Raw genomic sequence first — 25,073 nt, 5'->3', positions numbered from 1 at the left:
GAGCAGTACAGGATCCCGGAAAAATATTATGATACAAACATGTGGGTAATGTCCCAGATCAGAAATTTGGAGATGTGGAGCATTATCTCACGATAGTTCTTCCTGTTTCCTCATGATAGTTCTTCCTGTTTCCTGAGAGGGATACACAGCTATATAGATGTCATTTCAGAGCTAATGTGGTGCACCACCATGCAGGATTTGTCATTTAAGGACCAGCATTTCAAATAAGCAAGTTTAATCTCTTTGGTGTCTTCCTCGGGAAACAAGGGTGCACAAGCACTCACGTCTGGCCATCTTGATATCATTCCTCTTTATCCATACAGGGCTGCAAAGTTGGCATCTTAACTTTCAGACTGAGCTTTTTTTGGGTAGCAGGGTGCCCCCAAAAAGTAATTAAGCAGAAGTATTTTAATTTCAAAGCTGTGTTTCAGTGGCAAACATTATTTGCTGAGAAAACATAAAGCTGTTCTTACTTGCCACACAAAGGCTTTGTTTTATTTTATTAAAGGCAATTTGATTTTGAATAATTCAAGAAACAGCAATCTGAGTTTCAGACTTAGGTATTTAATTTTTTTCCCCTTTGTGTGTGAAAAACCAGATGTGTGGCCTTAACCAGAATGCATTCTGTTTCACTTCTCACTCCATCTTGCCAGGAGCTCTTACAGTTCTGTAATAATAGCCAGGGTTTTGTGCTCAGCAGCAGCTGCTTGTAACATCTGTCAGACAATTAGAGCTGAATCAGACTTCACCTGCCTAAAGTGTGGGGATGAATTTGTGATTAAGAAATAAAAGATAGATTGCAATTCCATTTTCCATGCTTGTTAATAATCACTGCTATAGACAATAATAAAAAACAGATGCTTTCTGGGGGAGGTGTAGATGAAGCGGAGGTGGAACGGGAAAAAAAAAGAAGAAAAAGGAGAAAGAAAGAAAAAAAAGCAGCTTACACTTTTAACTACATAAGTATGCCTCTCGCATTCAGCATGAGATGTTGACATTTGTTAACACCATTGTAAAAAGATGCTGCATCGTATGCTTCACATTCTAGATCTTCTCCAGCACGTGCTGATGATCAGGCCCTCTTTTATTTGTGAGTATTGGCGATTCAGAAACTCATTATGGCTCTATGTTGCAACTTGTCTGTAAAATCATTCCATGCTTTTATGACATCCATAGTAATGTCAGGGATATATCCAGATATAGGTACATACTCTCTCTCTCTTTGTGTGTGTATGTGTGTGTGTATGTGTGTGTGCACGCATATGTGGCTGCACGTGTGAATGTGTGTATATGTATTTTTTAAAAAAGGTATGAGAGTGTGTGTGTATATATATAAGTATATATATGGTTTTAAACTTGAAGATTGGAGCATATGTCCTAAGACTGCAACGAAAACACCTGTACTCTAAAAAATTATTGCTAATATTTTTAAATTAAATCTATGACAGCCACCCCAGATGTGCTCAGAGCATGTGTGCATGTGTGTGTATGCGTACATGGTTCACTGCTAGAATTGGCATGACTATGATGTACTGATATCTGGATTAATCTCAGTGTCATATTTTCTGTGGCACTTACATTTTACTTCCTTCATGTATAAAAAGGTTCAAATTAGACCTTAAGTGTTAATGACAGTAATTTGTCCTGAACTTTTTCCATTTGTTATTTGGTTTGTTGGTGTTTCAAGGTTTTGTGTGACTGTTCAGTCAAGCATGTGATAAATGTTCCTCTGTACTGCATGCAGTGTTGTGTTTACAAAATATTTTCATATGTACACCCTTTTGGTGTTTCCATTGTCACTGCTTTCATTGCCTATCTCTGGGGGGAGGAGGGTAGTTGTAGCCCTCAAGAAAGGAAAACGGAACACTTTCTCCTTCAAGCTATGAAAGAGAGCAAACGATTAAACCCTGCATATACTTTCCCTTGAAATTATTGAACTTTAACTTCTTTTGCAGATAAGAAATGCAACACAATAGTAGAGCAGTTATTTACTGTGACTTCATCACTTACTGTGAACCAGTTATGTTTTCTGTGACTTCATCCCTATTTCCTGGCACTTGTTTTTCTTATGCTCTTCCCTGTGACCATATGAAGGCAATTTCAGTCCCTTTTGCAGATGAACTATTCAGCTGCCTGGGTGGATTTTTATTTCCACTTTACAGCACGAGGGTCAACAGAGTTGATACGAGGAGCCCAACACCCTTCTTGTTCTGGGCCCCTCATCACCCTAAGTCACATGCTGAGTTGTTCAGGATGATGTTGGGTGTCTTCAGACCTCACTGTGACCTCCAAGAAGTGAGCTACAGTAGTGATCCAGCAAGTGATAGATTTGATAACAGTGGGGTGTCTGCCCATGAAGTACTAAACAGGGAGAAATTCTTGGCAGATGGAAATCCAAGGTCTTCAGTACAATTTGACCTTGCTGTGTGTCACAGAAGGCAGGAAGAGGACAGACAGCCACTTAGCAAAGACAACTTTCTGGTATACATATTTCCTAAAACTAATTTTCAGCAGAGCTAGGTTTTTTGTATAACTTTTCATTTCAATAATAACACGCAAAGGAGAGAGGGAAGGAGGACAGTCACATCGGTAATACAGCTTAGCAGTAAGAGCAGCTGGGGAAACCTTTGCAGTTAACTGAACTTTGGAAATCATGAGCAAGAAACAAAAGTGAACTCCTACGCAGAATGTACCTTTTCATGCATTTGATCCATGTAATTTAGTTTCCTTTTCTGTGTTATTTTTTGCAAAATGCAAGTAAACATTCTAGTTTATATTTATGAAGTAGCTGAAGCATTATTGAAGTTTAGTTGTAGATAAGAATGAACAGTTAAAAACATACTGAATGTTCCTTTGAGTGCTTAAAATTAGGCAATTAGAACTGTAGTTAAGCTCTACAATAGAAATAATGTAATTTTCCAAAGACCTAAAATGTAACAGCTCCCAGTGATACTATCTAATTTGACTCCATCTGTGGAAATCAGTTAGGTAATTCAGTTGCTCAATTTTAAATGTGTTTTTAAAAACGGTGGAATGAACCTCTTTTCTTCTTAGTTCCTGTGCTGTACACAGAAAGGGAAGCTTACCTACCTAAGACAGCTTTTGGGAGGTGTTTGTAAGCAGCATATAAGCCTGTTTGAGAGCATCCTTTGAGCCGTACCTTTTGAATGTCCTAGCACAATGTCAGTTATTCATTCATACAGTGAAAAATGACAGGTTGTCCCAGCAGCTGGAGTGCATATGGTTTGCCTCCACCTTAGCTGATCTGTAACACTGATGTTGCACAGAAGTATGAGGTAAGGACTGCTTGGGTCCCTTGGACCTTGGGACCCTCCGTAATTGTTTGCCATGTGCTCTTTGCACAAAAGGACTGGACAAGAGTCGAAGGATGTTGGACACTCTACTATCAATGATCACACTCTACTGCCTACATCAGGCTGAATCTGAGCATATCTGTTTCCTTTTTAGAAGCCTGCCATTCTCCTTTCCATACTTTGAACAATAACTTCCAGCTGCAGTTTAGCATAAAGGACATTGTCCAAGCCTTCTAGCCAGCAGAAATGTTGCTTGCAATTCTGGTTTCTTCACTGCAGCTGTCTTTCAAGGAAAAATACATTATTTCCTACTTATTTTTATAGGGTGAAAATTGATTAATTTGATTGGGATGAAACTGATCAATGTAACTGGATGAATGATTTTCTTTCATTGAAGTGCAGCTTGCACATCTTGTAGCTTTTGTAGAGGCAGGGTATTCTGACGGGCTTACTGGGTGGTGCTTCTGCAGCAGCATTTGACCTGTGAGAGTTTTGTCACCATAATGTGAGTACTTTGCTATACTTCAACACATTTGGAGTTGGAGATGGCTCAGAAGTAGTAGTGATTGTTTTCAAAACATCTTTTCCCTCTTGCTTCTCTCCGTTTCACTGCTAGGGCTTTGCAGAATAACTGCTGCGTGTCTTGTGTGTTTCCCAGTGCTGGAATGCCCTCAGGAAAGACAGATCGGAGTCAGTGAGCTTCTGCTGAGTGTTTGTTCCCTAGTGTATGTTAACTCCCCAGCAGTTCAGAATGAAAACACTTTGTGTCAAGCACATAACACCTGTGGGCTTGAAAAAAGGCCAAAGCAGAAGAGGGAGGAGATTTAAGGAAGAGAAAAAAAGCTGGTGATAATGGATGATTTAGAAATTTTCGTTCAAAGAACTGGAGAGTTCCTCCTGTTCAGCACCCTAGGCACCTCCTTAATGACCATCTTCTGCACTTCTCTAGATATGGTAGATGTGAGAGGAGGTAGGGAACATGTTTGGGCACAGACAAAGACGACAAATAAAGATGCTCCTTATGATAATTTGGGTAGAGCGTTTTGGACAGACCGCATTAGTCATATAAAAGTTTGTTTGCCTTCTGCTGCTTGCTGTATTCAGCAGAAAACCAGTGAGAGGGGGAGTCAGTGGCAGTCAGGGAGTGACAGACAGAAGAGGACTCCAATCAGCAAGTGACAGGCAGGAGAGGGCTCCAAGTAAGTGAGAGACGCGGAGCTGAAGGAGTCTCTCCTCAGCAGCTTACACGTCCTTGTGAAGCGGGGGCTTTTTTTGCCTTATTTGTTCTGTGGGGAAATATGTTCATATTTCTTTTAACCATGCGATGGATGGGAGGACAGCCATTTTTTTTGTGTTCTTTTTCCATCACCCTTACTTCTTGGCAGACTTGGATCTGATAGCTAAGCTGCTTATCGAACAACTAAACATTTTTACAGCATCGTTAAAGGAGGGCCTTTTTAGATCTAAGTAGCCCTATTCAGATCATGGTGTTCTCTTGCCTGTAGAGGGAAGTTTTTTAAGAAATACTCTTCATGCCTTAGTCTTTTTTCCTTCTCTTTGTTTCGCCCTCCCCAGTCTATTGGGCCCTTTCTGTTTCTGGCATTCAAACGTGATCGGGTTACACCAGGCCTTCAGGAGTCTGCATGTCATTTGGCTGGTGAAATATGACTGTCTGACTGTCCCAAGCTGGCTGGAAGTGCCTGAAGGGGTGGAGGAAGGAGTTGAGCAGGGGATTACTCCCTGCAGCATAGGTGGTGTGCTGTAACATGTTCATATGTCCACACCCATACAGTATTTTCACCAAAAGCATAGAAACCAAAAATAGATGCAAAACTGCCCAGGAAAACACAAAACCTCCTGCAGGCCAACTTCCAGAAGCATTTGCAGCCAGTATTTAGGATGGTAATGGTGCTTCATACCTCACAGATCCTTCAGTGTTTGTCTTTGCACGAGGCATCTGTTTTGACTGAAGCTGGATTGTCTCTGTTATACTCTTGTTCCTGTTCAAGCACCATTTACTGAAAATGGAGTGGTTAGCCATCAGAAAACTGTGCTGTTCAGCTACCTAATTTGACCATAAAATGCATATTTATTGCAAAGTCACAAAGGATTCATATAACTCCTCCTTCCCAGCATACCAGCGTTGTGGCTTTGAAGTCAATAACTGTATGAAGTAGTCTTGAGTGGCTTCTCATATCCATTCCTCACACCTACCAAAGGTAGGACCAGCAGTCCTCATGCTACTTTAATCATGTCCGATTTTATTGCAGTATTACCTATGTGCCAGCAGAAAATTTAGACGAGTACAGGGCCAGTTTGGGACAACAGACAGAGGGAGCTGTGCCACTTGAACTTTTTCCTTCACATACTGTCAGGTGAGTCAAAAGACTTAATGTTTTCTCCCATGGGGCTCTTGGATGTAACTCTTGCCATACACTTTGCACAGTTCAGGAAGATAAGTTTTATTTTAGAAGAGCTGAAAGATTTTCTTCAGACCAACAGCCATTACAATAAAAAGCTGTTCAGAATACAATTTTTGCTTTGGCTAGCAGTTTTTTCTGACATTTTTACAAGGCTGTTTTATAGGTGTTTGATCTACCCAAAAAGCAGATTGAATACTGCCTCATCCTAAACTTCTCTTAAATACCATGTAATTTGATTTATGTATTGCCACAAATACTCAGTGCTTCCAACATGAGAATTTGGCATTGATGGTGTTTCCAGAATGTATGCTGGAAAGAATGAGTTATGTTGTCCTTTTCCGTGAGTTTCAAAAATTCATTACAGTTATAGGCCAAAATATTCAAAGTGACTAATAATTTTTGTTTTCTTGAAATTAATCTCCAAACGTAGTAACTATTTTTGAATGCCGCTGTTGTAATTTCCTCCATTTTGGAAACAATAAGTAATTACCTTCAGCTTTGATTCGGTTCTAGTTCCAAAATGCAGAGTCTTTTATTCTGTGGTTGTCAGTTGATAGAAACTTAATTGTGGAGACAAGTGGGACAGGAAATCCCCAAACACAATATGTATTATAACAGACATCTGAAAAAGAAGTTCCTTACACAAATCCTGTGTACAAATTCTAATGCTGGCAGTGTGATCCAATACGTGAAATTTTGCAGTGAATGTGGGTTCTTTAAAAATTAATTGCATGTTCCTATTCATCAGCAGGGAACTCCCAGAGCTTCCAGAACGTGAAGAGGGGGAGGGAGAAGAAAGTGAACTTCAAAATGCAGCTTTCAGTAATTGGAACCAGCCCAGAAAGTAAGTGCAGATCTAGTTGCACAGTATAAAATCTCATTTGAAATTCAAAAAAATTGAAACCTGTAATATATTTTAAGAGGAATAAGAAAACAACAGAATTGCTGCACTTATGCATATTGTGCATTGCAAGAGTAATTCACTGTTGATTTTTACTGCGTTTGGGCTAAATCCCTGCAATCTAGCAATTTCTTGATTGCTTTAGTAATTTATCTTTATAGGCCGACTCTCTGGGAGCCAGTAAGAAGAGATGAAGAGAAGGATTGAAAGTTTTGATTAGAATCCAAAATAAAGTGCACAACAGCAGGCACAATTACAGACTTTTCAAACAATTCAGTAGATAACTCCCACTGAAAGACAAAACTTTCCAAGAAGAAGTTATTTCTGAAAGTTTTTAAACCATTGTGCAAATCCAGGTGTCTTCAGTGTGCAGCATTGTCATAATCACAACAGATTTTCATTTATTTTGGTCCTTGTTTTGTCACAACAGGGTTGAACTCTGGAGAGAGCCTAGCAAGTCACTGGGGATCAGCATTGTTGGAGGACGAGGAATGGGGAGCCGCCTGAGTAGTGGAGAAGTGATGAGAGGGATCTTTATCAAGCACATCCTGGAAGACAGCCCAGCCGGCAAAAATGGAACGCTGAAAAGGGGAGATCGGATCGTGGAGGTACCAGCCGAGTGCCTGTTGCTTGCAATACCCCCAGCATCTCAGGAGCCACTGAGATAGATACGTGGTCCTGGTCCAGCAGCTGTGTAATTGCTCCAGCTGGCACCACTTGAGCCATACAGAGTGTGGTACCATCTGCTGATGTTTGTGTGCAGACAACTTTAAGTTGAATATACAACCTTAAAGCATAGGTGACTGACTGTGTGAGCAGGGGTCTACAAAGCCAGCAGTTCTACCTGTCTGTTTTAAAGCCAGCATGTGTGGGAAAAAGCTTAAATTTGGTGAAGCTAAAAGGTGTTACCTTTGCATATTGGATAGCAACAGAAATGGCCAGTGAGTAGCAAATCATGCAAATAAACGCCAAGCTTATTTCCCTCTTAAATCTTAATCAGATTGCATCATTCTTGTGCATCTTATGTAGGTTCCTGCTGACATGAATAAAGCTGGATTTGATGCAGAGAAAGTTAAGAGCATTGTGCCCATGCCTGAGGATAGGGTAGCCAGTGGTGTTCCAGGGAGGAATTTATTTAGATTTCTCTTCTGCTTAGCTAATCTTGTGCTCATGCAGCCAGTTCTGATTTCTTGCTTAAAGATACTGAAGAATGAACATACTGAAAGGAATGTGTCTTTCCTGTGATGATTATCAGTAAGTCAGGCATTACCCTGTCTCCAGTGTCAGGCCATTAGGAACTGCACTCCTCTTCACCCTGCTTGATGTGCTTAGCTGACTGTCCATCGGTAAGAACATAATAAGCAGGGTGATGGCAATGGTGATGCTTCCCCTGGTTCAAAGTGGGCTTGCTTTACATGGTGATACTTAAATTGCAGTTTACCATCTGCTACAAGATCCATATAAAGGATCTTGAATTAATACCTTAATACAGGTAGCACTTTCTACAGCAGGATGGAAGAGTTTCCAGTGTATAACAAATTGGGAGGTAGAATTTTGCTTGATGGCCACAAAGTTAAAAAACACTCATTATATCTGAATACCTGGATTTTTATGAATGCAGCGATTGTCTCTGACAATGATGCTTGCAGAAGTTGAAGTGGGTGAGTGAAATTAAGTAACTAATGTTGTGTTAATTTGAGTGTTTCTGAATGGGTTATTTCAGTTTCTCAAGTTGTGGCCTATCTAGGCTTTTCTCTCTACTTGTGCATCCAGTATTTCAGACATGGGGAGTCAGAGAGCCTTAGTGTTATTGTTCAGTTCCTCATAGGTTTAGAATTTACTCTCTCAGATTGTTTTCATTCTTTCTTTATTTACATTAGATGGTTAAGTTTAAAATAGAGTGAGACAATTAAAAAGGTAGGGGTAATCCTCGTTATATAACTTTGTGTGCAAGAATTGCCACTAACAAATAACCTTTCTGTGTTAGCTTCTAGCTTTTATTGTGGTCATTGTGAGAATGCTTTACTGATGCTAACCTCAACATAACATGGTTCTTACCTGGATCGCAAGGCAAACTGTTTTACACACCAATACATAGGAAGGCATGAAAAAAAGCAACCAGGCAAAAATTTGTCCTTAGCTATCCTCTGTAAATGCTTTCTTCAAGAAGAGAGAAAGCTTTTCAGCTCTGACCTAAAAATTTAACTTCTGCGGAAAGTGTCTAGTAGCTAAAATTAGCCTTATCTTGCTCCTAAAAAAAAAAAATTAAAAGAGAAAAAAAGTATGCTGTACTGACATAATACCCCATAATGAAAGGCCCTCCAGCATCTAACAAGTTTCAGTTTGTAAATCTCATAAAGTCCTGGGAGGTAGGTTATTCCGAGACAGGATTTACAGGAAGCAGTATTTGGCAAACGCTACCACTCTCTTCAGATTATCTTATCTCTTCTTATTATCATATCTCTTCTGTTACGTTGCCTGTGGGAAAACGCATGGAGCCTGAACCAAGAATGTTGAAAAAATAAAACCATGGAGAATATTTATTTGATGTTCTTTCAGTGCTCTTGGAAATCTCAGACCTGTGTTTGAGGGACCTCAGGCCAAGATAGTAGAAACCTTTCCACCAGTAATGGAGGTTTGGGCTTAGGTTTTAGTCAAAGTTCCCTAACCAAAACACAAAGCTGACTCATGATTCGTGTAGTTTCTTGCAATGTTAAGATGAGGCCTTCCAATTACAGGTGGATGGGATTGACCTCAGAGATGCCAGCCACGAACAAGCTGTGGAAGCCATACGGAAGGCAGGCAATCCTGTAGTCTTTATGGTTCAGAGCATTATAAGCAGACGAAGGGTAAGCATAAAGAATATGAAAAGAGATGTAATACATGATAGTAATAGATGAAACAAATGTTCAAGATGGTGGTGTTTGGGAATGGGATATTTAATCCTGAAAGTTCCATCTCAGCTATTTTAGGAACAAAGATTTGATTTAAGTATTATTTCCATTTAGAATGAAATCGATTTGGATTTGGAATTACCCTCCAGCACGCCGTCCTCAAACTATTTTGAAAAGCCTCAAGAAAGATAATTTGTTGGGGGGCAGAGTAGGAGTCTTAACTAAAACCAACTTTTAGAGATTGACAGCATGTCTGAGAAGCGCATGCAGAAATACAGCACTTGTTAAAAAATTCATTGGACATTAATGAAAAGACTTAGAAGTACATGGAAGTTTTCCGTCACTAAGCTGCATGGACATTGCAGACAAAAGCTACTGAGCTTTAATATAAGTTGCTTGCATCACTAGAAACTAAACTTCCTCATTGTAGAGTCTGTGTAAGCTGCATGTTTATTTACTAGTTGTCTCATAACTCTTGTTCCCCAGCCAGAGTCTCTTTATAGCCCTTCTTCAGCTTCTGCTCCCTGTGGGCAGAAAACTACTAACCCATTTTATCGTCAGTCATCTAAGGTAAAGTTGCATGAAAAGCCCTATTGAATGTTGGTTATTAATACTCAAGCTACTAAAGTAAGGCTTTTGCATTTGCTGTGATGTGAAATTGCCACTGCTGAATATTTAGGCCGGTTTGGGATAGGAATGATGCCATTGATTTATCACAACTTACTTTTATTTAGAGTGTGCTCCTTTGCTATTTTTAATTGTAGCTCTTTGTTCTCTTTATTTTCCAATTATTAAGCTTGGTTGGTTATTTCTTGACTGTTTATTAACAAACCCTTGTTTCTCTGTAAGCAGAAACATTGCAAATGCTCTTACTTACACATGCTTTGTGTTGTGATCTTTGTAAATGGCATTGTATTTATTGTCTTCATCTTTTGAAACTTGCATCTGTACTTTATAATAAGATCTTATAAGGGAATTTCCTGCCTTCATTCATGTGCAGTCACCCAGATAGTTAGCTGCCTGCACACAGTAGCTATATTTAATATGGTACCACTATGTATTTAGCAAGGCAGTTTCAAGTGACATGTTGCTAATGAGTAAGTTTCTTCCCCTTTGTTTTCTTCATTCAGGCTGTTGTAGTAGTTAGAGATCCTAAGGGTAATCTAGAATAGCCCAAATAATGCAAATGCGCTGTGAAAACCTAGTTGATAGTTTTGCTAGCAAGCAGTTACCCCTCAAATCTGTATTTCGTACTGATAACTGCTCTGGGTATTTCTGAGTAAGAATTAATCTATCACCATGGTTATGATCCCAGATAATTTGTGGGGTTACAGCATTATGCTATATGAAATGCTAGCTAGTTTCTGATACTTAGCATCCTGGACACATTAATAAAATGCTGAACACAAGTTAGTTGAAAAAAAGAAAAAAAAAAAGGTGGTAAAATAAATCCTGTTATTTTAGGTTTTATTTTGCAAAAGAACAGTAAAAGGATTTTGTTTTAGCATTTGCTTTTCTTGTCCTAGACTGTGCAAAAAAGCAGGCTTCATACACACTGTTTAAAACCTAACTGTTTAGGCAAACTCAAATGCTCCATATTTTATCATGGTAGTCAGTCCATGTTAATACAATGCATGGATTAGAATTTGAGCTAGCAGTAGTATTTTGGGTGCTATGCCATCATGACAAAATACAAAGGCAAGATTTTGAATTACTGTGACTGATCTTTTGTTTTCTGTTTTACTAGAATTTCACTGTTTATATACAAAATGTTTGTGATACTTATTTAAGTTGCGTAAAATTTAATCAAGATAGAATTTTATGCAGATGACAAATGTAATGGTTAAGTGTAATAGGATCATTACACTGGCAAATTACTTTTCCCAAACTTCTCTTTATAAAAGACAAAATCAAATGTGCATCACATGTGTAAACAGAAAGTCTTGTTGTACTGCAGGGAAACTGCCTGTTGACTTTGAGCGAGTTGCCAGTGAAGACACCTTGTTCATGCACAGCTCTTTTCTCATTGCTGAAGATACTGTAGAACCAAGACATATGTTGTCTTACCAAATTACATTACTTTTTGTTTTGCAAAATGATATTTGAGAATAAATGTGTAGGGATGTATTTTCTATTTTCAGGAGCATTTAAAAAAACAAAATGCTTTAAGAAAATTTTTAAACAGCAACATATATCTGGTTTAAATTACTGTGATATAAATCATCAGTTGATGCTGCAAACCTTTCACATTCCTTTCCACTTATTATGCTTCTTATTTTCCAGCAGTGTTAAACTTACAGCCCTAAGATATTTAGGCAGTTGCCAGATGGATACACCTAGTGTAGAAATTACTTTTAAGTATACATTGAACAGTATTTCCAACATACTGTGTGAAGTAAGAGGTGTCCCCTCTTTATTAAACAGCTTCTGATCTCAAAATAGAGTACAGTACAAAAACTGCATAAGGAATAGAAAACGGTGAAATTAAATCCTTTAATTTTGTCTAAATGTGAAAACTCTTTTTGTGTTAAATAATGATAAAGAAGTACCTTGTATTGTTTAAGGAGAAGACCAGACAATTTAGTTTAATTGAACTATAAATTCAGAAAATTATAGATGCATGCACACACAAAGTGATCTGTAAAAGTTATTATTAGATAGGAAGTCTGTTTAGAGATGCCTAATATTACTAAACCTTCTCTTTTGTGAAATGCACAGCGAGTGTGTTACCACAAGAGGTAAATCAAATTATGAGAATTAGTCTGTGGTTTTCAAAATAAAACTAAACCTACTGCATTATTACAAAGAATTGTGTTTATTCTAACCCAGAAGTCCACAATTTTATAATTAACTTATGTGTAAGAGTATCCCATATGCTGAGATGCTTGAACGAAATTGTACAAATAGCACAGCAAGTAAGTTTTCTGTTGTTCATGCTGCTGAATTGTGCACTTTATGCACTTTGTGGGCTAGAACAGGTATGAGGATCGATGCTTTTCCTCTACGCTCTGCTAAACTTAGCTGATAGAAACACAGGGAAAATACAGTTTTGCTTACCTTCACATGTCTGTAGCAAAGTGCAGGAAGCGGGCCTTGTTTGGTTAGCACAAACTGCTAAATAAATATGTTTTGTTTCATGAGTCACAAAGGGTTCATTTAAAAGTGTTTTTGCTTAGTTTCTATAATGTTTTCTTTTTAGAACCCTTCCCTGCCTTTCCCGCAGAACAGTCTTTTCTGTAGGCCAGCTGTCTTCAGCAGCACTAACCCGTTCGCTGATTCTTCTCAGTTCAGCACTAACAAGGTTGGATGATGACACACTGCGTGCTTTTGACTCACCAAACATTATATGTGTGCTTCTTCGCCATTAGTGTCTCTCTGCATTTGAATTCTTTCATACCAATTTGGGTAAAATACTGTGCTGATGAGAGTGGAAATTCTGTGTAGTGAATTAAAAGACAGACATGCATGCACGTAGGAAAGTTTTGAAGAAGTTAAAAAATGCCAGCTCCATTAATCATAACCACCAAATCTGATCTAATCAGAGCTACCAAAGGAGTAGGTTCTCAATTACAAAATCAGTCCCTGTGGTATATGTTAAAATATCCACCTGAATGTAACTCTCTCATCAGTGTGAGGTGTTTTGCTGCTATGTACTTCATTTTCTTTTTGTGTGGTTAGGACTTTGCAGCTTTGATACCTCTCTTTTCTTTTTGCATGAAGAAAAACATTGGCAGCTTATATTTTATGATGCTGAAAATATTTTCCCTCTGCTTCTTGAAAATTTTTTTAATGCACCATGAACAGGATGCTGACATCTTTGGAAATATGAAAAAAATTAGATTCTGTTTTTTGTGGTTAGTGCTTACTGCATGTTATTCACATTGGGAACAGAATTAACCTCTAACACAATAATAAATAAAGGCTTAATTCTTACGTGCATGCATTTCTGATTTAATAAAATAATTTCAAGCTGGTTATACATCTTGGGAGTGATTGTGCCTGTTGTTTATTTTCCCATGTTGTCAAATATATCGATTGTACAACGAACATTTATGATATGATATGTGGTGTATAATTGCATGTGTGTTTTTGAAATCTGTCTTTGTGTTTGTTACAGTTCTGAGGAAAGGGAGTAGAAGCGTAACAGAAATGATGGCTTTTATTTTCTACATTTTCAAAAGTATTTCTGAAAAAAAATTACATCTTTTTAGAGAAAACCTAATGTTTTTGCAGTTTCTGCATAATTCCTTTTTTAACATAGAGATAAGAATGGCCTCTTGTCACCTCTGTCCGCTTCTGCTGAACTAAGGTTCATGTACGGTAAGAAATTTTGCTGAATCAGGGTCCTTAATAACCCCATAAATACTTTTGTCCATTTATAAATGGAGTTAATAAAGTTGCTGTGGTTAGTAAAATGAATCTGTAATTGAAAGTGAGTTATTCATTAATAATGCTATGTATTGCCAAAGGTGCTGTAACATGTGGATTGCTGTTTTCTGTTACTGTAGGAGGTATCGAATCCAATTAGGGTTACCTTCCGTTGTTCCCCAACTAACCCTTTTGCTCCCACACCATTCAAGGTTTGTCTTGATTCCAGTGAGTGGGTCCTACCGTATGTGTGCTGTACATTTGTACATGGCCTGTGATACCCCCCAGAGTACTGCTTCTTCCTCCGTGTGTGCCTCCTTTGTTGAAAGTGATACTGCTCCAAACTTGCTGCCGTTATTAATGTTTGCTTGGCTGTGATCGGAGTGACCCTGGTAGCAAAATGGGTTCATGCACTGTCTGATGCTTTGCATTTTAAATGAAATACTGTGCTGTGGCACACTGAAAGTATTTCATGAGTTAAAGCATTTTAGGTTTTTTGTGTGTGGCCTGATTCAGGGAGCAAAAGTCTTATGTGTGTGTAAACTGCGGGGGCCAGCTTCTGCTGCTGGCGGTGCATGCGTGGCAGGCTGAGTTCTGGAGGCAGGACATGATCCTCTCTGCCCACATGGCATTGTTACACCCTTTTTACTCTTCTCACAAAGGAGCCTTGCTTTTTACTTTCGTTTCAGCGTTTCCTTAAACATCAGACATGTTCAGATTTATGTACGCGTGCACAGAGGTACAGAAAGAAGCATGCTTTTTGTCAATCAGATTATGGTGGCTGCAGTTCATAAGTGCTAATCAGGATATAGCCATACATTCACGCTTTATAGATATTCCAGAGGTCCTTGACGGCAATTTTTTGTTCTTTTTTTTGGTGATGTTTTCTTTAGTTTTGCAAAGATCTCGGACACTGTCATTTACCAAGAGTACCACTAAAGTGATATGTTAATTTTGGTTTTAAAACACAGAGGCTGCTGTAAGGTCTGCTGATCTGGTCTGCTCTCACACTGTGTTTCCTCATTTTTTCAGTATGTTATGTAGCTTTCTAGTTAAAACTCCAGGAAGCACTCTGAAAAATTAGTGTTTCTATTTACTCTCCCCTTCACCCTCCTTGAGGTAGAGGTCTGTCACCAGCTTTTCTCCATGGTGGACTCATGAATTTTTGATTATGAAAAATCACTTTGAATGTTACTAAGTAGTATTTCCACCCTACTCTGATTCTGATGGGTAACAATGTCTTTGCTAGAATTTTGGTGCTTCAGTTGAGGTTTATGTCTGTAAGTATGTTTTAGAGTATAATTTGCATAAACTGTAAATAATTCCTATATGAAGTTTAGTGATGCATGGTATCATCTCAGCAGGATGGTGTTGTCTTAAATTTGAATCACAGATCGATGTGACTGATATAATGATACAAAAAATCATACGGCTTTTATATGGCATTTTTTATATAAATGATTGGCTTGGGTGCCATATTAAAATTTCCCACACTTTGACATTAAATGACTTCTTAGTTAAGCTCCTATAACAAGTTCCTGAATGAAAGGAAAATCTTTTTCAGGCAGAAGCAGAGTGAGGGAACTGAAATAGGGCATTTGCATTTTCTTTAAATGTTTGGAGTATATAGAGAATGAAGGTAACTCATTTTCCCTGAGAGATGGGACCTTCCTTAAATCTCTTAGTATGACTAAATGGGTAACTTCCTAGTTTTTTCAACACCTTCAATTTAAAGTGGATTTAAGTCTTCCAAGGTGTATGTTGTTACCCGTTTCACTGTTGCCTCTAATGAAGAAATTGTCTCTGTTTTTGGCACCCAGAGACACCATCTGAGATACTGTGTTCAAACTTTTGTGAATGGAGGTAATGAAAGCTAAAATGATGTGAACAGGGCTATGAAGCTAGGGCAACATCTGAAAATCCTAGTATTGGAAAAATACTTGGTTTTCATCTGAAGTTTTTGTTGTTTACATCAACAGCTGATCTGCCGAGTAGCAAAGTCTGTTGGGCATGCATAAGCTTCAGAATGATGATACTGAGACACCAGTTTCTTGCCTACATGTTTACTCTGAGCAAGCCAAAACGATACAAATTACAAACACTTACCCAAATCCCTGATGAGAGTACATATTCCTCAGGGAAACTCACTTGACTGGAGGCTTGCCAGATTTTGGATTTGAGCGTTTAACCTTTATATTGCAGTAGTCATGTGTTTACTTTTAACTTTTTGTGAATATGAAAAGACCACATACATCAAGACCAAAAAGTATTTTTCTCCTTTGTGGTTTAATCTGTATCCTCCTTTATTTGATCTCCCCTGTGCAGCTTATAGGAAACCAGTAAATAACACTGAAAAAGTCCAGTTACTGTGGATTTCTTCTGTTACTGTCTGTTTAATTTTGTTTTTAAATCATCCTTTCAGTTAATACGCCAGTTACCTTTTTTTTTCTGGAGGCATTTTTGAAAGCACCAAGTTCTTTGTTTCCTTTCCCTTTCCTCCTATTTGGCTTCCAAAGCATATCATAGGAAGAAATTATATGCAGTGGCTTTTAAAAAAAAAAAGAAGTAGAAGTCTTTTACAAATATGGCATTAAAAAAAAAATCACTTGAGTCTTTGTAAGAGACTTTTTCTGAAATGTAAAGTGGCACATAAAACTTTGCTGAATTGGGCCTTTATTGTGAGTTCTGTTTGCTTCCGAATACATTTTGGAGTGATGTTATGTCTTACTTTGCCTGGTGTTTGTTTCTATCTTTGATCTCTTGCAGCCTTTCTGTGCCGTGTTATTCATTTAGAATTCCAGCTGCTTGGTATTTAAACTTCAAAGCCATAGTCACTGCCATTTCGACATACTAGTTTGCCCTAAACAGAGTCTGCATCTGCTTAGCCACTGCGTTTTTCTTATTCTCCACAGGTATTTGGTCAGTCCGATTTAGAGGCAGAAAAGACTTCGCTTTGTAACTTGCCCCTGCCCCCTCCTTCAGCATTTTCAGGAATGAGCTGTGATGTTGCACAGTCGTCTTCTAGCAGAGTCCCCGAGGATGTGGAGAAGGAGGATGAGTTCGGTTACAGCTGGAGTAAGTTTATCCTTTGTGATAATGTTTGAAATATTCAGTGTTGAAATAGTACTGTAGCAGAAGATATGGGGGGTCCAGTTTGAACTACTTCGTTCTCGTGTGCTTCGTGGTTTAGTGTTGCTATCAGCTTTCAGTTGTGGTTGGTCAGATGCACATGGTGAAATATAAAACTAATTTGTTCTTCTTCATTGTACTCCAATCTCTGTTTTCCTCCGTGGTCCAGATTCACTGTTTCACATGTAGGACTATTTGAAGAGTTTCAGTGTAGTCTAGGTAACTGATGGCAGTGATTGATGTGAAAGCTTCTGTTACCTGAAGGTGTAACTGGAGGGAAGATTATTGCTTTTATGTGTGAAAAGTGTTTTTTTAAGAGAAGTTTTAATGTTTTCCAAAGTTAGAAGGAAAACAAGGAATTAGAAATATTATATAAATCACCTAAGGCTTAGCTTAAAAGAAAGTGTGGTGTACACTTAAAATTTTCTCATCCAGTTTGGGATTCTTCTGTTAGATACTGCCCACTGGACATGGATCTTGACTCTCTAGGTCACTTGTGAAACTTTCTAATGTAAATCCAACCTCTGCTGCCCACACTTTTACATTTAGAAAAGATCATGCAGCGCTATGGAAATCTACCGGGGGAGCTACACATGATTGAGCTGGAAAAAGGAAGGACAGGTCTGGGACTTAGTCTTGCTGGTAATAAAGACCGATCCAGGATGAGTGTCTTTATAGTGGGAATTGATCCAAATGGAGCTGCTGGCAAAGATGGCAGGTTACAGATTGCGGATGAATTACTAGAGGTGAGTTTTTGCAATTTATAGTGAAACCCAAACATGCTGACTTAAAATGCACTAAAATATTAGATTCTTGCTGCAATATAGATGTTCTTCAGTCGACTTTGAAATCCCCAGGTTACCCAAGTTGACATCACTATGCTACGAGATTTTCATCCTGCCAGATGATTGCCCCTGGAATTTTTTTCCCTGGTTATAGTAGTACTAAGTAAAGGTGTATGTGTGTATTTAAAATGGATAAAAATGGGGGATGACAGCAGTTTCTGGGTTATGGAGATGTATGGAAGGACAGTGCATTGCAGACCATGGAAAATACTGAAGTCCTTTAGTCCATCCATGTGTGGAGTGCTCCAGACTTTCTAATCACTTCTCTGTCTACTGGAAGTGTGATAATACGAGACTATTTTTATGTTGTGTAACATATAAAATGTAAATTAAATTTGGGAAACGGGAACAGATACATTTGTATTACAGACTTTTATCTCATGGCACATTCAGGCCGTTCTCTAGTGGCTTTGTGGAGGGACCCAACCGCTGAATGTGCAGCTAATATTCCCAATATGTATATTAGCACAAGCTATATTTTTATATTACCACAGTTCAGTTGATGATACTTGCAGATGTATTCTCTGCTATAGTTTTTCCCGTTCTTTCTGATAGCGGTAGGTAACATTAACCTCACAGAAATGCTTTGTGTAACTTTAGAACTGTATGTGGGAGTGTATGAGGATACACTGGGGAGATGGTACAGGCAGGGAGTGGTGAGACTGAACAAAGCTTGAGGGAGACACTGAGAAAGTAAGTGATGTAGGCTGGCCGTTGCAGGCTACGAGAGAAGCTAAGGAATTTGTGGCACTGTGGACCTAGTCTCATGGAGGGACCTGTTAGTTGCAAAGTGCAATGTTACCTGCTAGGCGGTTCTCTTGCATCACTTAAAATGTCTGGTTTTAAAACCTTGATGTTGCAGATGCTGAGTATCCTCAGAACACACTGAAACTCATCTGGCTGAGTCTGCTCTCATGTGATTCCTTGCTTACTGTCCACGCTGTAAACCTGCAAACTGATGCTAAGAGATTGTCTCAACCTCTTCTGAGAGGAGACATCTGAGCTTGCCTCCTTATCTTCCCAAGTAGCTGTCCATCAGCTGTGGCGGGCCATGACCCCTTGCCCAGCTGATAGCCTGACCATGGTTCTTCACAAGCCCATGGCAGACACTGGAAGCAGTGCTGCATCTGGATTGTCACCTCCGGCTCAGTATCCCTGTGACAATGCCTGGTGGACACAGCCTGCATGGGAGCCGAAGGGTTGCTGTTATGCTCAACCCTCAGTTCAGTGTCTTGTGTTTGTTGCTCACTGTTCACTGTTTCTCTGCTTCTGTTAGTACTACCTCGGTGTGCGTTGCATTATTTTCCCTTTGTGTAGGTCCAAGCTGTCCTTTTCCAATCATTTCGCCTTTCTTAGAGTGGACTTCTGCACTGCAGTTTTCCATTTCCAAGAACAAATGCAACTAATAAAACGTGAGCGAATAATGGCCTTATTCTGCAAATTCACGCTGATACCTCCAATCATATTGAAATCATAGGAGCTTCAAGGGGTTTCAGTGAGTCTACTCTGCCAAATGAAGATAATGATTGTCAGGTCAAATCTTCAGATTGTAAATGCACCAGTGTTCAGACTCCTGTGTATAAAGTGCCTGGCTCAGAGCAGAGATTCGATAAATAATAGCAATCTCGTTGCTGGATATAAGCGATTCATTTATTTGTTATGGTTAGAATTTACCATGGCCCTTTATTGAGGTGATCAATGGCAAGAGGAAATAGATGATGTGCCAAGTCAATCCAGTATAACTCAGAGAATGACATTTTTAGCACTGTGACGGTGTTAGTCTGAAGTCAAGCTATAAGGAATTTTTTACTGGAAGAAGGGAGTAAAAGCAGGACACAACATACTCTGTTATTTTAATACAATTTCTGCTTTAGCCCGTGATGTGGGGTAATGGATTTTTCTTAAAAATTAGTTTAAGTATAAAGGAATTAAATATTTTGAGAAATAATCGCTACCTTCCTTTGTATAGATAAATGGGCAAATACTCTACGGAAGGACTCATCAGAATGCTTCCTCAATAATCAAATGTGCACCATCTAAAGTGAAAATAATCTTTATCAGGTAAGTTCTGGTTAAAGATTTGGCTAAAAAGGTTTATTTTTAATATGCTCGAGTTTTGCACAGAGTGTTTCTGTTTTATTTTTAATTTTGGTGAGATAGATGTGCTTTTGAACCCAGTTCTTAGTAGTCATTAAATATGTCTTGAGTTTTCTGGTTTGATACTTGCATTGTGAATGCCAGAAATAAAGGAAAAGAAAGGGCTAGACTTAAACTTGTTTTAAGAAATACGGTGCTGTATTACTGCATTCTTACTACATTCTTTAACGGAATCTGTTATAGAAATAAGGATGCAGTAAATCAGATGGCTGTTTGCCCTTCAAAGTCAGTAGAGGCTTCACAGGGTACTTCAGGGACACTTCAGCATCAAGAGGTAAAGTAAATTTTTGTTTTTCTCATTTGACTGAGATACTAACATTGTTCTGGATAGAAGATTGCCCTGTCTGCTTAGCAAATAATACAAAAGAAAAAGAAATCCAAGGGAAAAACAAACGAGATTTTAATAAAGCTGCTAAATTTAGTACAGCTGTGCTCAGTTCTGGTTTACTTTATGTTCATCTAAACTATGAAGTAGATCTAACATTCCCATGAATAGGGTTATAGCAGTTTAAATGAATCCAGAAAGTGATCAGACCCGCTTTAAATGTTTTTGCGCTACTTTATTTTGATGCAAAATGTTAAATATAGTTGCTCATAGTTATGTTTTCATTTTCTATTAGATTGATATCAGTGCTGCAAACTCCAGTGCTTGTTCTGACTTCAGTTCATGTAAAAACATTCAGTATGTGGAACTCCCTAAGGTATGTGCTGAAAACTAAGTTTACAGCAGCCACGTTTGTATTCATTAGCTTGCTTTTTTGTAATGGAGTCCCTTTTATGACAAACAAACTTTGTCCCTTACTTACTGGAAGTCAGAATAGAGATTTCTAGAGGTCTTCTCTTCCTATTTGTGGATGGACCTCAAAGTTTTCCTGACATAATGACTACCTTTGGCAACCTCATGAGTCTCTTTACGTTCACATAAATTTGCCAATTACACTGTGTCTCTGGGAGAAGTCACCTGTTGTCCTATTTCCAAAACTTCTGGTAACCAGCTGCTGGTGGTGCCTCAGGTAAAATCATTGCCTTAGTTGTTTGAAGTAAATGAATTAGCGGATTATAAGCACCAAATCCCCCAAACAACAGGCATATTTAGTGGAAACTGTGCAGCTGGGAGAAAATGGCCAGGTGTTTTGTAACTATGAAGCTGCCAAAGGAGGGTGGAAAAATTGCTGCTCCTGCTTAGGGACGTGGAGAAGACAGATGCATTCAGTGGATATAAGCATAGAGACTTGCGAACTGTTGGTAAGTTTTTCTCCTTGGAAGGCATCTAGCCTTCCATTATTAACCAGGAGAATATCTTACAGGTGATGGTACCTGGATGATTTAATTCTAAGTGAAAGCATTAATTAGTTTCACAGGAAGAGCATACATTTTTCCATCCTCTGTATTTTCCACTCCTGTGTGTATTTTTTCTGTGATGTCAAATAACGAATTTAAGCTATATCATGAAGTTTTATTTACCTCAGTTCGTAGTTTCCAAATATTTTGTGTTTCTTACTCCTATTTATGAGTTTAACAACTGAATCACAATTGGTCTTGTAAGTTTCAAAGGAATGGTTTTGAATTTAGAAGTGTTTCAGATTTATCTTGGTAGCCAATATACTGTTTGTAGGTTGGCAAAATCTGTTTCAGAAATAGATTAGTTTAAAATCAAAAATAATGATGCATTATGAAAACCCAAACTTTTGTTATGTCTTCAGGCTTCACTAGTCCTTAGTGAATGTGTTCTAACGTTTTGATAAAAACAGTACCTAACCATTTGCATTTTTCTGTTTGCCCCAGGATCAAGGAGGGTTGGGAATTGCCATTAGTGAAGAAGACACAGTTAATGGAGTAGTTATTAAGAGCTTAACAGATCATGGTGCAGCAGCAAAGGTGTGAAAACATTTAAAATCCAAATAGGGAATGAAAAATGGTTTTTGGAGTAGCATTCAGAGCTCATATTTTTTATTCTATGTTGTTTCCAGGATGGACGAATCAAAGTCGGAGATCAGATCCTGGCAGTGGATGATGAAATTGTTGTGGGATATCCAGTAGAAAAGGTGTTTCTGAAGTGTCAGGAATGTTGCAGAAATTGCACCAATTAATGTAGGAAGTGATAGTGTCTTAAACAAACCAGTGAGGTTTTTGTGACTATACTCTGACTTCATTTTCAAAGCTGGCTAAAGAACCAAAGATCTGCAGGCATTGCCTGGATAAGAAAACTACTGCAGAATAAGCTAAAGCCTGAATTTAAAGCTTAGCTGCTATTTTTTATTAATGCAGTATGTGAATCTTTATCTCTGTGCTACAGATGTGATTTTTTTTTTTCTGCCTGTGGTTCAGATCTGATGACTGAGAGGCACTTAGTTGTGGGATAAAAGCCATCAACTATCGCTCAATAATGGCTCTTCATAGCTACTCCACTTGAAAAGTATTAGAACCGGTAAAATTAATTTGTGTAAATTTATGTGCGTTAGTTGCATCAATGGTAAATCAGGTCATGAACTGTGCTTATACATGGGGAGTCTGTAATAACGGCCTTATTATATTCCAAGCCTGGTATTTCAACCTTTCGGAGAAAACTATCTCCATTCCTAAATAGCAAGATTTATTTCTAACTTCTAGCTCAGCAAACTCAATTTGCGTTCTGTAATGAATCAAGGAGGGCTTTTTTCTAGCACCTGCCTTACTACCAAGAAAAGTGATTCTTTAGGCATGAGAAGATCACTTTCTGTTTGTTAAAGGGCAATTAGGAGAGCATCCATCTTACTCTTTGATGCGCTGCTATTTCTGAAGCAGTAAATGAGTAAGAGAGTGAAGGGAAGATTCTGCCGGGAAGTAGGTAGGTTTGGAAGAAGAGACAGAGAGATTGAGTAAGTAATTTCTGAAAATACTTCTGATTTTACTGAAATGGAAAGTCTTGGGAGGATTTGGTGTCTTTTCTGCAAGATGGCAATTAATTTTGAAGGTTTTTCAGTATCCCCTTAAACTAGATTTTGCATTACACCCTGGTGTCCTCCTCTCCTCCCATAGTTTAGATAATATTTTCAGGTTTTCCTTCCAGCTGTGCATCTGATTAAGGAGCAAGGATGGCAGTAGCACATTTATCTAAATCAATAGATGTTTTGGCATTGACTTATGTGGGATCAGAATTGGGCTCACCCAAACATTAAAAGACAATACTAGTTCTCCGATTTTTGTAATAATTGCTATAAACATAGTATTTTGTCCAGAGAAGCCATCAAAAGACTGCCATATTCTTGTGTGGTATAGTTTGGCGAAGTTTCATGGAAGCTACTTGATTAACATCAGCCAGGTCTGGCCCACAGTTAACTCCGTTGTTGTTTCTTGTAAAAAACATCAATATTTGTCCTTGTTCATTACCAAGAAAACCTGCAGGTTTGTATCTTGTAGCTTCAGTTTGCAGAACAGTTCTTCTGCTTTGTTTTTGTTCTACAACTGAACAGTCCAGTTACACTGTTCACCAGCTTTTCTCTTTATCATTCAGTTTATTAGTCTCCTGAAGACATCCAAAACTATGGTGAGGCTTACAATCAACTCAGCAGAGATGGATAACCTGACTGCAGCACCAGTCCCTTCCAGCACTGCCCCAGCAGAGAGGAGGAGTACGCAGCCGCCAGCAACTGTCCCCTCTTCCAGCTCACCAGAACCAGAAGCAGTCAAAAGTAAGATTCTCCTTGTGTGTCTATTTTCACTGAGGTTGTGACGTAAAAATGAAGACCCAGCTTATAAGCAAGCTTTCTCTTTCTGTATGCACTCAGCTGTCTGAGTTGCACTTTCTAGTACTTATGGGTTACAGATCCATCTAAATAAAGCAGTGAGGCTCCACACTGAAGACCCTTGCCTTCCCACTGGCCTGTTGTAGAGGTGGGAGGATGGAGGGATTTCCTCCTCCCTCCCAAATGCTGTGCAGCCGATGCCTCTGTCATGGTTGTCTAGAACTAAGTGGAAGGCATTCCTTTAAATGAGGGAGAAAAGTCACGTCATCTTTCCTAAAACAGGGGAGTGGTTGAGACTGTCTTGCCATTTATGACTAGCCACGTTTGACTCTTCCCCTTTAGAGTGGAGAGTTGAAATGCGACTGGTTGATGATGGTTATTTTTTAAGCAACACACTACTAAGAAGGTAATAACTTAATTGAGTAATGCGCACATCACAGTTAATTTATATGTACATCACTGCAAGTATTACTGAGTCATGTTTCTATTGCTTATTACTAGCAGTAGGATTGATATACAATTATACTACTATAAAGAAATGTTAAGAAACACAGGAGACCTACTAGGTAATAAGTCTGTTGTCTTCCCTTCTGCATATAGTTTTAGGGTAAAATCTATGACTTTGTCCAAGTCTATCCCTTCCATCTCCACCCTGCCACACCAAGTCTTAGGGATAAAGACCTGATGGAGATTTCAGCAGTGCTCCCTCCAGCATCCTGGGGTTCTGTGATTGTAACTTGGCTTCACTAGATTTACAGGCATCCGCGACCCAGCTGGAAGATACTCCTCGTCTTGGTTCTCCACCTGATATTATAATTTATTCCCCAGCTTTCTTTTAGCAAACCCACCTTTTTGCCGGCCCTGCACCTTGTTTTCTCTGCACAGCAGAACCGACTAAAATACAGAAGCAAAATCCATTTGTGACATACCAGAGATACTGAATTTACAGATAAATTGCTGCGTAAGGATGCCATATATGTTTACGCTATGAGAATATATATTTACACCGCAAAACTTACTGCTTCCAGAAGCTGTGTCGGTGGCCAGTTAGAAGTTGGACTGGTGTAAAAAAGTTCTTTTTGAGAGCCACTAAATATTATGATGTGTATAAAACCTTTGACTTGACCATGGATTGCTGGACTTGTGAAATACCACTGTATTTGATTCATACTTACCATTGTTTCTCATGGTACAGATCTGAGTCTGAGATGGAATATTTAGTTAGATGAACCTTGACTTGACCCATTGCAAAAGTGCAGGGCTGACATCCTTGAATCCATGTATTTAATACATACTATGCACTTCATTTATCTCTGA

The 25,073-nt window shown here is 38.6% G+C and overlaps 1 protein-coding gene across 1 annotated transcript in view; it reads left to right on the top strand.

The window, feature by feature from the left end:
* MPDZ (multiple PDZ domain protein) overlaps positions 1 to 25,073 on the top strand; it is a 76,171-nt gene that overhangs the window by 39,032 nt on the left and 12,066 nt on the right. The window contains exons 19-32 of the mRNA XM_009581028.1: positions 5,585 to 5,689; positions 6,489 to 6,581; positions 7,069 to 7,246; positions 9,377 to 9,487; positions 10,019 to 10,102; positions 12,732 to 12,833; positions 16,813 to 16,975; positions 17,579 to 17,775; positions 19,844 to 19,935; positions 20,215 to 20,305; positions 20,652 to 20,732; positions 21,817 to 21,909; positions 22,002 to 22,076; positions 23,525 to 23,702. Coding sequence (XP_009579323.1) covers positions 5,585 to 5,689; positions 6,489 to 6,581; positions 7,069 to 7,246; positions 9,377 to 9,487; positions 10,019 to 10,102; positions 12,732 to 12,833; positions 16,813 to 16,975; positions 17,579 to 17,775; positions 19,844 to 19,935; positions 20,215 to 20,305; positions 20,652 to 20,732; positions 21,817 to 21,909; positions 22,002 to 22,076; positions 23,525 to 23,702 — 1,643 coding nt within the window. The remainder of the gene's footprint in view (positions 1 to 5,584; positions 5,690 to 6,488; positions 6,582 to 7,068; positions 7,247 to 9,376; positions 9,488 to 10,018; positions 10,103 to 12,731; positions 12,834 to 16,812; positions 16,976 to 17,578; positions 17,776 to 19,843; positions 19,936 to 20,214; positions 20,306 to 20,651; positions 20,733 to 21,816; positions 21,910 to 22,001; positions 22,077 to 23,524; positions 23,703 to 25,073) is intronic.

The sequence above is a fragment of the Fulmarus glacialis genome, unplaced genomic scaffold (assembly GCF_000690835.1).
Source record: "Fulmarus glacialis isolate BGI_N327 unplaced genomic scaffold, ASM69083v1 scaffold8507, whole genome shotgun sequence".
In the NCBI taxonomy this organism is placed as follows: Eukaryota; Metazoa; Chordata; class Aves; order Procellariiformes; family Procellariidae; genus Fulmarus; species Fulmarus glacialis.
The sequence above is the reverse complement of the archived record's forward strand: the minus strand, read 5'-3'. Positions and strand labels throughout refer to the sequence as shown.